General features: G+C 43.2%; 2 protein-coding genes across 6 annotated transcripts in view; one reads left to right on the top strand and one right to left on the bottom strand.

Moving 5' to 3' along the window:
* Ctps2 (CTP synthase 2) overlaps nt 1-14,196 on the top strand; it is a 117,347-nt gene that overhangs the window by 54,921 nt on the left and 48,230 nt on the right. For all 4 annotated transcript variants that reach the window (XM_052719196.1, XM_052719029.1, XM_052718939.1 and 1 more), the window contains one exon: nt 13,767-13,863. In XM_052719196.1, the coding sequence (XP_052575156.1) occupies nt 13,767-13,863 (97 nt within the window). The remainder of the gene's footprint in view (nt 1-13,766; nt 13,864-14,196) is intronic.
* On the bottom strand, nt 1,989-4,405 carry S100g (S100 calcium binding protein G). 2 transcript variants are annotated; one of them, XM_052719316.1, is made up of 3 exons: nt 4,194-4,405; nt 3,763-3,908; nt 1,989-2,203 (listed from the first exon to the last, which is right to left on the bottom strand). In XM_052719316.1, the coding sequence occupies exons 2-3, from the start codon at nt 3,895-3,897 to the stop codon at nt 2,099-2,101; spliced, it is 240 nt and encodes a 79-aa protein (XP_052575276.1). In that variant the 5' UTR covers nt 3,898-3,908; nt 4,194-4,405; the 3' UTR covers nt 1,989-2,098. The 2 variants fall into 2 exon arrangements, with proteins under 2 accessions (XP_052575276.1, XP_052575361.1); XM_052719401.1 differs by lacking the exon at nt 4,194-4,405 and having other exon boundaries at nt 3,763-4,160.

Below are 14,196 nucleotides of genomic sequence, written 5' to 3'. Positions count from 1 at the left end.
TTTATGCATGTGTGTCTTGTGGGTGGGTATGTGCACATGTGTACAGGTTTGGGAGGAGGCCAAAAGAGGGCATTGGATCCCTCAGAGCTGGAGTTACAAGTAGTTGGGAGCCACCTGATGTGGGTGCTGGGAATTTGTATCCACCGCAAGAGCAATATGCACTCTTTTTGTTTTTGAGACAGGGCTTCTCTTTATAACGCTGACTGTCCTGGAACTCACTCTGTAGATCAGGCTGGCCTCGTGTACCACCACTGCCCAGCAGTAATTTACACTCTTAACCACTGAGCCATCTCTTTAGCCTCTCTGGTGCGGCAGGGGTGGGGGTGGGGGGTGGGGGGTGGTGGGGGCGCGGGTGGTGGTGGTGGTAAGGCTAGTGCTACCATGGCTGTGGGAGCCCATTTTCAGGTTTTCTAGTGCCTTTACCCAGCAGGTCTTCATAGAGAGGATGATTGGACCACAGGCCTGAGTGCAGGTGTCTGAGATTGTCTGCATTTGGCTGTGCTGGGGGGAGGTCCTTTGCTCAACCCCTTGGTGTTTCTATAAATACCTTAGGGCAGAGATGGTCAGGGCCCATTGTAATAGGTTCCAGGCCCTCTTGAGGCTATCCTGTATTTTCTATCTGTTTATCTCCACAATCTAAATCCTTCTATCTAATATTTCCTGCTGCTTGCACTCAAGAAAACTCTGAGGAACTGTGGGGTTGGTGGGTAAATGCCCCGCAACAGGCTCTCATTTAGCCCAAGCTAGCTTTAAACTCTATGTAACTGAGTATGACCTTGAACTCAGTCCTTTTGCCTATACCTCCCAAGTGCTAAGATTACAAGCATGAGCCATCATACTTGGCAATATATATTTAAAATTTTTTACTTTTAAAATAAAAAAAAATGCTGAGTGTGATGTCACATGCCTTTAATGCCAGCACTTGGGAGTCAGAGGCAGGTGGATCTCTGTTGAGTTTGAGGCCAGCCTGGTCTACAAAGTGAGTTCCGGGACAGCTAGGGCTGTTATGCAGAGAAACCTTGTCTCGAAAAATCAAAACCAAAAAAAAAAAAAAAAATTGTATTCCTTGATGGTTCTATGTATGTGTATGGTGATTTTTAGTTCTTTTCACTCCCATTATTCTGTCTCTCCCGCTTCCTTCTCCCACTGAAACTTGTCTTCTTTCCATTATCCCCTTCTAATTCAAATCTTATTTTGGTTTCTATGACCTACTGAGTTTAAATAGGGTCTGATGACTTTTCTTTTTAATCTCGAAAGTAGTGAGTCAGGCAACAAGATGGCTCAGGAAGAAGAAGGTACTTAACACCAAGTCTGACAACTGACTTTGGTCCCCTCGTCACACTACTCATGTTGTCTTCTGACCTCCGCACATGTACTGTGACCTGCTGGTGTATGCACTTGCTCACATGTACATACGTGCAATAAACACACATTAGATAAATAAAAGATTCAGAAAAATAAAGAAGGTGCATCAGGCTAAGATTACTCTAAAATCTAAGTAATCAAGAGTGAATACTTGACAAGTATTGTTAGAGGTTTTTGCTCTTTTTTGGGGGGGCCCGCCAACCAGCTCCCAAATAAATCACACACGGAGGCTTATTCTTACTTATGAATGCCCGGCCCTAGCTTGGCTTGTTTCTAGCCAGCTTTCCTTACCTTAAATTATCCTATTTACTCTGGGCTTGTCCATTCTCTTACTTCTGTAAATCTTACTCCGTGCCTTGCTGTGTGGCTGTGTGGCTGGCCCCTGGCGTCCTCCTCCTTCTCTGGCCCCTAGATCTTAGATCTCTCCTCCCAGTTTTCTCCCTCTATATATTCTCTCTGCCTGCCAGCCCTTCCTATCCTTTTTCCTGCCTTGCTATTGGCCAGTTCTTTATTAGGCCATCAGGTCTTTTACACAGGCACAGTAACACAGCTTCACAGAGTTAAACAAATGAAACATGAACAAAAGTAACACCTTAAAATAATATTCAACAACAGACAAGAGAGACATGTCTTAGAATTTGATTTATTAACAGTATCTTGCTCTCACAGCTAGATCTTTATGATTGCAAAGGATTCAATAAGTAGGTGGTGATGGGGCTCCTTGATGGCTTCTTCATTGTGATATCTTTTTGAAAAATGCTTGGAATTCTTCGAAACTGACTTCTCCATCGCCATTCTTATCCAGCTCTTCAAAGAGATTGTCTAGAGTACTCGAACCCTGGTTTTAGACAAAAAGAATGGGGTAGGAGAAGGAAGAAAATTTAGATAGGATACTGGAACGCATCTCTGAAATTAGAGGAACTGGATTTTTCCTTCCAAGAAGGCAGCCTAGGTTTCAGTCACCTGCCACTGACAATATAATGATAGGTGTGGTTTTATGTAACATAACTGGGTTCTGTCTTCCTTTTTTATTTTATTTATCTTTGAAACAGGCCCTCATTATGTAGCCCTGACTATGTAGAACAGACTAGCTTCGAACTCAACAGAGATCCACCTGCCTCTGCCTCCAGAGTCCTGAGATTAGATGAGTGAGTGCACCACCCCTCCCCCATTGAAAACATACTTATGTGCATGTGTGTGCATCTGTCTGTGGGCATGTACTTGTGAGTGCAGTTGCCCCCAGAGCCCATTAAATGGCATCAGCTCCTCTGGAGCTATAGGTGCTTGTAAGTTACTTGAGAGGAGTGCTGGATCTGAATCCAGGTCTTTTGGAAAGAGCGTCATGTGCTCTTAACCACTGAGCCATCTCTCCAGCCCCTTGCTCTTTAGAAAAATTTAACACTATATAGCACATTTATTATTCTCTGATAGCCATAATCTGCATTTTGATGTATTTGATAAGATCTAAACTTTCTTTGTTTTGTTTTAGAGGCAGGGCTTGTCTATTTAGCCCTGGCTGTCCTGGAAGAGATCTGAACTTCTTTATGTCTCTGAAAACAATTCTTCAAATTGGACCTGGTAGCTCAAGCCTGTAATCCCAACTACTTAGAAGGCTGAAGCAGGGGGATTGCATTGAGTTTGAGGTTAGCTTGGATGGCATAGTGAGTTTTAGGTCAGTTTGGGCTACATAGACCCTGTTTCAAAAATGATAAAATTCTAACAATTTATCACGTATCCATTTAAAAAAGATTTATTCATGTTTTTAAAGATTTAAAGAAAATTTTATGAGTATGTGCATTTTGTCTGCATGTGTAAATATGTGCCATGTGTATTTGGTGCCCACAGAAGCAAGAAGAGGACATTGGATCCCCTGAACCCAGAGTTAAAGATGGTGTGAGCAGCCATGTGCCTACTGAGACCCAAACCTGGGCTCTCTGCAAGAGTAGTAAATGCTCCTAACTGCTGAGCCATCTCTCCAGTCCCTCATCTAGCCATTCTTATGCGGACAGTTCAGTAGTGTTAAGTATATATAAGTACTTTACTATGCAACCAATCTCCACATGCATGTGTGAAGTCTTGGGTTCAAGTCCCAGCAACACATGCACAAAGTTATTGTGAATTATAAGAAAATTAGGAAACACCAGATTATGATGTTAATGTTTTCAGCTCTGTGTGTGTGTGTGTGTGTGTGTGTGTGTGTGTGTGTGTGTGTTCTAAAAACAAAAGTCATGTGGATTTCAGCTGGAGCTCAGTGGTAGAGTGCCTGTTTAGCCTTTGCTAGGCCCTGGGTTGTATGTGGCCATATCTGCACAGGGCTGTGCTCAGTATTTCCGAGGCAGTCCTCAGCCCCAGGCCCTCAGCTGTCCTCCCCTCCCACCCTCAGAGGTGTGCACTCACCTTCAGGAGACTGGGGAATTCTGACTGAATCAGCAGCTTCAGCTCCTCCTTTGATAGCTGGTTTGGATCGCCTTCCTTGGCTGCATATTTTTGGAAAATGCTCTTCATTTCTTCAGGAGACTTCTTAGTGCTCATTCTGCTGTCCTCTAAATTGGGAAGAAAATAGATTTACCAAAAAGCTGAAGTGGAGCTTCCATGTCACGTGTTCCCCACAAGGTTTTCCTCCCCCCATTTATTGGGAGAGACAAGGGGGAGAAAAAGGAAAAGGGAGAGAAGAGAGGTAGATGGGAACAGCATTATTAGTTCCTAAATGATTTTAAAAATAGCTGTTAGTGGAGTGCTTGCTTAGCCTGCTGGAAGCCCCGGGCTCGCTCTCCCCGCAGCACTCCAGAAGCTAGTGGGCCGTGTTCAGATCACACGGAGCTGCTCACCAGTCAGTGCAAGCACTGGAGGAGTCAAGCCGCAATGCAAGGGGTGAGAAGCGGCGAGAAGCTGAGGAGGAGCTCTTTTATAGTCTTTACAGACATACCACCTGATTAGGAAATTCCCCTCTGTTTACTCCTTAAGGGTAATGATTAATGGGTTCTGAAACCAGGCTTAAGACTCTCAGTTAAGGGCAAGCTCCGATAAAGAGTGACTTCAACAGTTGCTTAATGGTTCAGGGTCCCAAGAATAAAACCTGTATTTTCTTTTTCTTAGAATAATTTTCCCTCCAATATAGAATTTTTATCTTGCTCACAGCTCACATTTCTGAAAGCAATAAGATTGCAGATTTAGGCTTGAAAAATTTTTCTTCCTATGTAGAAAAAAAATTCTGTCACAGAAGGACAGTATTACACAGCTTTTAAAATACAGAATTGGAGCCAGGCAGTGGTGGCGCATGCCTTTAGTCCCAGCACTCGGGAGGCAGAGGCAGGCAGATCTCTGTGAGTTGGAGGCCAGCCTGGGCTACAGAGGGAGATCCAGGACAGGCACCAAAACTGCACAAAGAAACCCTGTCTCAAAAAAAAAAAAAAAAAACCACAACAGAATTGGGCCGGGTAGTGGTGGTGCATGCCTTTAATCTCAACACTCAGGAGGCAGAGGCAGGCAGATCTCTGTGAGTTTGAGGCCAGCCTGGTCTACAGAGTGAGTTCCAGGACAGCTTGGGCTACATAGAGAAACCCTGTCTCAAAACAAACAAACAAACAAACAAAAAAGAGAAGATAGATAAAAATTTCTGATTTTATTTGGCAAAGTAAGATTTTTGAGTAACATGCCATTTTCTTTTTGATTATTGTTCCTCTCTCTGCTTTTTATTTCTTTATACTTACATCCCTCCTTCTCGCTCTACTTCTTTCTCCCTTCCTCCCTTCTTTCCTCTCCCTCTGTCACTCCTGGCTACCCTGGATATAGCTTGCTATATAGACCAAGTTAACCTTGAACTTATAGAGATCTGCCTCCTGCCTCCTGTATTGGAATTAACAGTGTATGCCACCAAGTCTGGCAATATTTCTCCTGTTTGTAACAAAATATATTTTGCTAAATCATTCTAAAACTTGTGAAAACACTCAACTTACGCTTAAGCCATTGGAACGATTTCAGAATTTTTGGACTAGCCAGGATTTGAAATTAGAGATGAAATTGATTTTTTTTTTTCCTGGAAAGAGGTCCATGAAAAGCTAGGACATTTCTTGGGGACATTACTCTAATGCTGATTATAAGTCACAGGTAGGAGTTCCAGATTGACTTCAAAAGCACTTCAACAGCTTTTAAACACTTGGACACTTAAACTTTTCTCTGACCTGCAGTATACTACCTACAAATTCAGGTTTGAAATGTGGGACTGTACTTGGCCCAGATGTTTTTTTGCCTCTAAAACTCTAGGACCTTATTTACATTGGAGAACAAATGTGAAATGCTGTGGTGTTGCTCACATGATTCTGGTCAATCCTGAGCATTTATTATTCTATAGGTCTTGTATGTTTTATTGCAGTTTACCTGACTCCAGTACAGACTTATGTATTAACCCACTTATATGTGTGTGTGTGTATACATGTGTGTGTGTATATGTGTGTGTGTGTGTATGTGTGTGTGTGTATGGGTGTGTGTATGAGTGTGGTGTATACATGTGTACACATGTGTGTACAGTTGTGTAGGGTGTCAGGTGTCCTGTCCTGCTCTATTAGTCTTCCACCTTATTCCCTCGAGATAGGGTTTGTCATGGAACCTGAGCTAGGTTGGTAGCCAGCAAGCCCAGTGAACCCCTTCTCTGCTCTCCACCCCCATAGTGCTGGGGTTACAGGCACACAGCCAGGCCTGACCTATTACATGGGTGTTGGGATGTAAATTCAGTTCCTTGTGCTTATGCTCAAGTGCTCTTACGCTCTGAGCTCTTATATCTCCAAACTCATTATTTGTTGATTTTTGGAGCCAGGGGCTCTCAGGAGGCCCAGCCTGGCCAAGGATAACTTGAATTCCTGGTCCTTCTGCCTCTACCTCAGCTGTGCTGGGATTGCGGGTGTGGGCTCCCATGGCCAGCTTGTATGGTTTTTAGTTGATGATTTTACATGGTAATACTCTGATTTTGGCTACGGTTTTTTAAAGGTTTTAGCAAATTTCCAGTGTTTTTGTTTGCTTGTTTTACATGTAAGTTCTAGTTTCCTGGGAGGAAGTGAGCTTTTGTGACTAATCATAGTAAGGACTATAGTTTTTCCTCCAATGTCTTTCTTTGTTGCCGTTGGTTTTTGAGACAGGATCTCTTTGTGTAGCCCAACTCACAGTGTAGTCCAGGCTACCCTTGAACTCCTTCCTGGTCCTCCTATCTCAGTCCTCCTGATTGATTGCCTCACTCTAACATCTTTAAGGTTTTTTGTTTTGTTTTGTTTTGTTTTACATCTAAAGCAAAGTGGCAAGAATAATACAGAAGTGTACCTTTTGATTAGACTCTACCTGCTAACATTTCCACATGTGCTTTCCCCTTTTCTGGGCCAATTCTTTCCTCCTCATCAATCATTTGAGAAGAAGTTGTGGAATCTCACTGGTTTCCTGCAAATACCTTAGCCTGTGTCTCCTAAGGACAAGAACTTTTTTCGATAGAACCTCAGTGGTGTTATCACAGCATATTTCAATCTCCTCAATTGTTTTCTCAAATGATCATTTTGGAGCTAAAACTGATGGTAGCTGGTGTTATATTTCTTGTGGCTATATTGAAAAAATGATTTTAATTACTACATATAATCCAAATATCAGTAGATTATATGACAGATGTTTTATATACTGTACTTACTTCATATCATGTGGCACAGATGATGTATAAAAGTATAACAAATACATAATACATGAATTCTAAGGATCAGGTTTAAAGTAGTCTAGGCCATGTCTAGTTTATGTGGTGTTGGGGATGGAAGCCAGGGTTTCATGCATGCTAACTAAGCAAGCACTCTACCAACTGAGCTACATTCCCAGCCCAAAGGATTTTTTTTTCCTTCAGGCATTCCATGCTATTGACTCTGAGCAGAATAACGTGGTCACAGAAGCCGCAGGTGCCGAGAGTCTTCCTGAGGGGGTAAAAAAAATTAAGTCTGTCCAAAGATCAAGCAACTGAGCAGAGAGGTGCTGCTTAACCTTTGCCTCTCCATTTTTCCATTACCAACCTTGTACCCGTCATTCTTTCCCCTTTTCTCATTTCAAAACACACTCTTTTGAACACACCCTGCATTTATGGCAGGTTTCCATACATTGTTAGTTAATGTTTCATGAGACTATTAGTGGATTTTCGTTTCTGACTGCTGGGTTACCCTTGTGCTAAGATAAAGGTAAAAATAAGGCATGAGAGAGAACACTGGAGGCGATGAGCATGTAAACCTGAGAAGAAGCACAGGGTATTTTTCAAGTTCTGTTAGCGTTGGCTACAAGCCTGAGTTCTGACAGGCAGCATGGGGCCATTTTAAGCAGAGATCTTCCCTTGAAATGAGGGATGTGTAGACTCAATAACTTTTGGCCTATGTGGTGCACACCTGTAATCCTAGCACTTGGGAGGTGGAGAAAGGGGAATCAGAAGTTTAAGGTCCTCCTCTGATACATATAGGGAGTTTGAGGCCAACCTGGGCTACATGAGACCTTGTCTTAAAAAATCCTTTTGTATTACTAATTGTATTAGTGTTACTAATGACCAGGTCCCCACAAAACAAGGTGGATGTGAAATGCTATTGTATGTTATCTTTTTGACTTTGAAATTTAAAATACCCTGAACTCATCCTTTCTAAGGAACTGAATTTTGGTTATTTAAAAGGATAACTTAATTTTAGTTGTCCTTAAAAGTGACAGCATACCTGTCTCCCCCCCCACACACACTTGGCCTTTATGTGGTGCCTGCCCTCCCTGGACCATCAGAGTTCATTTTCTTTTCTCCATCCAGCCTTGGCCTGGAGTGTGTATCTCCTGTCTGTACTGTCTTCAGTTCTGAGTTCCCAGAGGCATCCACATAGGAGCCAGTGCTTACTGAGGACTTTGGTTGTGGTCTGTTTTTATACTACAGGCACTCAACTTCTGTAGCCCCCTGAAACCATTGTAGCAACACTATGAATGGATACTGTTCCCTTTGGTCTGTATATAGCTATACAAAAAGGACAGCATTGGATTCCTGTTGCTGCTTTATTAAGTTCTTACCAACACAGTACCTGGGGCAACTTGCTCCCTTTTGTAGGTCAGAAGTTTAAAATGAGCTGACAGGACATGTTCCTTCTGAAGTTACAGGAGAGACTGCTTAGGTTTTCACCTTCTGGAGGCTGCTTGTTCATGGATACACTCTCCATCCTGAAAGCCAGAAGCTTGGCATCATCCAGTCTGTCTGTAATGTCTGCTTTGCTATCATTTCACCTCTGATTCTGTCCTTCCTTCCTCTCTCAAGGTCCCACATGATTATATGGGTTTATCCTCATAACCCCGAATAAACGTCTGTGCCAGGGGTGAATTCCTTAGAAATGATGACTTCATCCCGCCTCTCCTCTCTCCAGCTTATGTGATGCCTTCTGTCTTATCATAACACAGCAAGAAAGCCCCCTCCCACTTCCAGGAACTTTAACATAATCCCATTTGTAAATTCTAATGTCACAAAAGGTCCACGTGTTCTTAGGGTCTAAGAACTAGAATGTGAAAATCTTTGGAGGGGTATGGGAAATGAATTAACAATATGTAGATGATTTATTTGGTAAGGAGAGCATATTCATTATAGGGCAATAAGGAGAATTGGAGCATGTCTCAAATCATGGGCTCTTTGGTGAAGTAGGGAGAAGGCCTCTTTAGAAATGGAATGAAGAAGTGGTGTGTATATGGGAGTGTGGTGGGGGACAGGGAGTGGAGGAGCCATTGGCATTGGACTTGCCTAGCTGAGTAGAAAGTACAGGTTTGAATCTATCAGGGAAGTCCAGCTTGCTAGGCATGCATGAGGTGAGACCCGAGGGCCACTCAGGAGGGTTCCTTTGATTTACAGTGACAGAGACTGCTGGACCAAGTAGCAAGACAGCGTTAGGTAACATACTAATGACGTCAAGTTGGTTCATAATTCTATGCACATCTTCAACATGACTCATAGAGAATCCAAATTAGAGTAAGGCTTAAAAAAAGGGAGAGAGAACCCCCAAGAACCCAGTGGACAGTAGGAGAGGAACAGATCGGGGAATCTTTGTAAAGAGTACTTGAGGAGCCGGGCGGTGGTGGCGCACACCTTTAATCCCAGCACTTGGGAGGCAGAGGCAGATGGATCTCTGTGAGTTCGAGGCCAGCCTGGTCTACAAAGTGAGTTCCAGGAAAGGCGCAAAACTACACAGAGAAACCCTGTCTCGAAAAATCAAAAAACAAAACAAAACAAGAGTACTTGAGGAACACACTAGAAAGTCTGGGCAAATCACTAGAAATGGGGCTAGGGATATAGCTCAGAGGTAGAGTGTTTACCTACCGTGTATGAAACTCTAGGTTTAATTACTAGTCCTGTAAAAAGGAAAACAACAACAAAAGCAAAGGGCTGACAAAATGGCTCAGCAGATAAAGGTGCTTGCTGCCAAGCCTGATGACTTGAGTCCTGTCCCTGGTAGTTACATGGTGGAAGGAGAGAACAGCTCCTGAAAGTTGGCCTCCAACCTCTACACACCCTCTGTGGCACATAAGCACCCTCTCTCATACACACACAACACTATAGATAAATGTGTTTTTTTTTTTAATGAGGAAGAGGAGGAGAGAGGTGGAAAGGGTCTTCTGGGAGTAGATGTTCTGGTTTTGTCCAAGTGAAATATTCAGATAAGGAACCAATTCCCAGGATGCAGTCAGGGAGGCCCCATACACACTGCCATTAAGGAATTTCATCATTGATAAGAGACTCGGACTTCCATACACTTGGTTTAAGGTACCCTGGGACGCCGAAGGACTTGAACTCATTACACTTTTATCGAGGTTGCAGAATATCTCAGTCAAGGTTAATTAGTGCCTTAGTTATCCTTGTGCGGTGCCTTTACATCTCCCAAAGCTTTATAACTTATTGATCTTTTTAAAATTTTTCTTGTATGCTATATGGCTCTGTTCCAAGAAAGGACAGCATGTGGGGGTCAGATCCCAGCCAATAGTGGGGTCAAGGAAATAGTTTTGTAAAGGAAGAAGCTTTTTCCTTTCAGATGCAAAAACTGTGGTATTTTGGAAATGTTGGGGATAAATATAAAGGCACTTGGGGTTCACTAACCACTTGACAGTGATAAAATTAGCATGCTTTCAAACCATGTTGCTCTCCTCTCTTAGGCTTTTTGGGTCTGTTTGTTGCCTAATTAGGTTGCTTGTATAGCCTGAGAGGCCATCACTTGCCACCCCCCCCCCCCCCATTTTATCTCTTTTGAGACAGAGTCTCATGTAGCTCAGGCAGGTGTGGAACTTGCTATGTAGCACAGCCATGCCCTGGTTTATGTGGTGCTGGGGCTCAAACCCAGCGAATCTTGCATGCTGGGAACAGAACCTGGGTCCTTTGCAAGAGCAACCAACACATGCTCTTAATTGCTGACCTCTCTCTCTGGCATTCTCCCATCCTGTTCTTAATTGTTTTTTTACTCTGTTTTCAATAGTTCAGGCCAATATATTTCTTGATTACCATAGTCACTGATAACTGAAGCACTTTACCTTCAAAGACTCTAGGTAGTTGGACCCTATATAGTAAATAAAGGTGAACTGACTGAAGAATTGTAGTGCACCTCTGACAGGAACCCAGGGGAGTTTATCACCATATTTGGAACTTGAATGGAACCTAAATGGAACTAAGAACACAGAACTTCTTAGTAGTCTGTGGCAGCTCTTGTGAACTTACCTACCTTTTCTTAGAAAAGACACACAAGGAGCGGGCATTTCTAAGTAGCTTGGCTTCCTAAACTGGAGGCTGCCTTCTCTCAGTTCACTCAGTAACACTCTAGCCCTCACTTGCCAGCCAAAGAAGATAGGGAAGACATGCTAGGAGTTAAGGGCAATTCAGAAATCAAGCACAACTTCCAGCAGGAGGTAGAATCCATTTTCCCCCAGCCTTCCCCTCAGTGACTCTTGGAGTTTGCTTGGGTGTCAGGGTTCAGATGGCTCCAAACATTTTCTGGGGCACTAATAAAATCAGATATTTTCTTAGAAAATCATCCTTTAGGAAATTCCAGGTGTCAAGGATTCCTTTAGAGCCGTATGTGACTTTCAGGGTGTGTGTGGGAGTATAAGCAATCTTCTATGAGAAACCTGAGCAATTTTATTAGAACAGGTTGACTTAGCCGGGTGGTGGTGGCGCACGCCTTTAATCCCAGCACTCAGGAGGCAGAGGCAGGAGGATCTCTGTGAGTTCGAGGCCAGCCTGGGCTACCAAGTGAGTCCCAGGAAAGGCGCAAAGCTACACAGAGAAACCCTGTCTTGAAAAATCAAAAAAAAAAAAGAACAGGTTGACTTTAGCCAACTACACTCTGATCTAACATCTTGAAGAAGAAGAAGAAGAAGAAGAAGAAGAAGAAGAAGAAGAAGAAGAAGAAGAAGAAGAAGAAGAAGAAGAACAACAACAACAACAACAACAACAACAACAACAACAACAACAGCAAAAACATGGCTGGGTGTGGTGGCATAGGCCTTTAATCCCAGCATTCAAGAGGCAGAGGCAGGCCAATTTCTATGAGTTCAAGCCAGCCTGTTCTATATAGTGAGTTCCAGGACAGCCAGAACTACATATTGAGACCATGTCTCAAAACACCAAAAACCAAACCAAAACTAACCAAAAAACATGAAACAAAACAATGAATCATAGTGATCAGAACTGAAGAAAAGGAATTACTAGGCTAATGAAAACAGATTTTATTCATAGACATCTTTCTGAGTTTTTGTGGTGTGACTCAACAAATCTGAAATTGTTCTCTTGGGGTTCATTCATTCAGCTTGTTCCTTCAGTTCTTTTCTACTGGTTGGAACGGCCCACTGGTAAGGAAACATAACAACCGCCCTTCTCATACAGAAGCATACAGCAGACAGCTGAGAGAAGCCCAGTGAGGAGAAAAGGCCTTGTGCAAGGCCCCGGACAGAGGCCAGGGCTCCTTGATACTGGGTGGCTGAGCTACCCAGCTATCTCAGTGTTTACAAGGGTTTCATTTAGGACAAGGTGGTCCAGAGGGGTTAATTAATGGGACTTGACAGATTAGATATGAAGAAGAGGGAGAGGTCAGCAGCATTGCTAAGTTTTTGACTCACAGGATGTATAAGAATAGAGAGAGGACAGGAGAGGAGAGGGAGAGAGTGTGTGTATGTGTGTGTTTGGTATGTGTATGTGCTTGTGTAGCTGTATGCACATACAGCAGGTGAAGGTCAGAGATTGATGTCTGGTGTTTTTCTCAATGGTTCTCTTATTTTTTTGTGACACGGTTACTCACTGAACTTTGAGCTAATTGATTTGCATAAACTGGCTGACTGTGAGATCGCTGGGGTTATACACATGTACATGTGAGCAACCACATCTGACTTTTATTGGGTACTAGGGCTCTTAACTCAAGTCCTCATGCTTGCATGGAAGGCACTTTAATCATCTGAATTATCTTTCAAGGTCTCCTCTCATTGTTTTTTCTCTCTCTCTCTCTCTCTCTCTCTCTCTCTCTCTCTCTCTCTCTCTCTCTCTCTCTCTCTCTCTCTCTCCTTTCTTTTTCCGAGACAGAGTTTCTCTGTGTAGTTTTGGTGCCTGTCCTGGATCTCGCTCTGTAGACCAGGCTGGTCTTGAACTCACAGAGATTTGCCTGCCTCTGCCTCCCAAGTGCTGGGATTAAAGGCGTGCACCACCACTGCCCAGCTGTTTTTTCTTTGTTGAGGCAGGGTCTCATGTATCCCAGGGTGGCTTGGAATAAGCAGCCAAAGATGATCTTGAACTTCTGATCCTCCTGCCTCTTCTTGCCTAGTGCTGGGATTGGATTGTAGGTGTTTACCACAATGTCTGGTTTATGAGGAAATCAAACTGGAAATCAAACCCAGGGCTTTGTGCATGCTGGGCAAGTGCTCCACTAATGGAACTATATCAGCCCTCTTTCTTCTTCTTTCTTTCCCTCCGTCCCTCCCTCCCTCCCTCTATTTCTTTCTCAGTATCTTACTATGTAGCCAGAGCTGGCCTTGAACTCACAGAGATCCCCTTGCCTCTGCCTCCCTAGCACTGGGATTATAGGTGTGTGCCACCATTCTGTTATGAAGTTCAATCAAACCCAGAGCTTCATACATGCTAGATAAGAATTCTACTAACCAAGCTACATACTCAGCCCCTGATATACTGTTTTGTAAATAACTTGAGTGAAAGTTGAGAACTTGTGGTAAGAGGTTTATACAATTCGGGAAGGATGTGACAGGTGGCTGATTTTTATCAGGAGTCCTGGAAGAACTGATCAGACATAGTACTCGAGGGAATATTTTCCCAACAACTGTTCCTCTAAAATTAAAGCTGAAAATGTGGGAAACTACTCTCGCAAGATGGTAAAACTGGATTTGTTTTGTTAAAGGTAATTGACATGCCCGAACATAACCCTGGCGATTTGGGAGGAACAATGAGACTGGGATTAAGACGAACCGTTTTCACAACTGAAAATTCCATACTGAGTAAGTATCCCAGAGTTTTGATTTTTATAAGACACTAGGGGTGCTTCACATGGCCGTGCCAGGACCTGTCCCTTAGAGCATGCTCAACCGTACCCTTTTTAGCAGTTTTCCAGCTACCCTCTCACCCAGTCATCTGCTCTTGCTGACCTGTCACTTGAGGCATTCAATCTCTCCCCATTCAAGGTCCTTTTGAAGAGTATTGGTTATGCACAAAATAACCCACTGAACAGTGTCCCAGAGAGCAAATGATAATGGGTGCTGGACCATGTTTGTCCTGTCCTGCTGAAGTTCTCTTGAGAGCACTAATGCGAATTCCAGGTGTTTTTGAGTTCA

Source organism: Peromyscus californicus, unplaced genomic scaffold, assembly GCF_007827085.1.
Source record: "Peromyscus californicus insignis strain IS unplaced genomic scaffold, ASM782708v3 Scaffold_10__1_contigs__length_136768540, whole genome shotgun sequence".
NCBI classification, from domain to species: Eukaryota; Metazoa; Chordata; class Mammalia; order Rodentia; family Cricetidae; genus Peromyscus; species Peromyscus californicus.
This window is presented reverse-complemented; position numbering and strand designations above follow the sequence as displayed.

What these genes read in the sequence shown, in the direction of transcription:
- S100g (XM_052719316.1), bottom strand. Translation starts at nt 3,897, where the DNA reads ATGAGCACTAAGAAGTCTCCTGAAGAAATGAAGAGCATTTTCCAAAAA. An exon ending in AATTCCCCAGTCTCCTGAAG is followed by an intron (nt 2,204 to 3,762) that starts GTGAGTGCACAC and finishes GTCTAAAACCAG; the next exon opens with GGTTCGAGTACTCTAGACAA.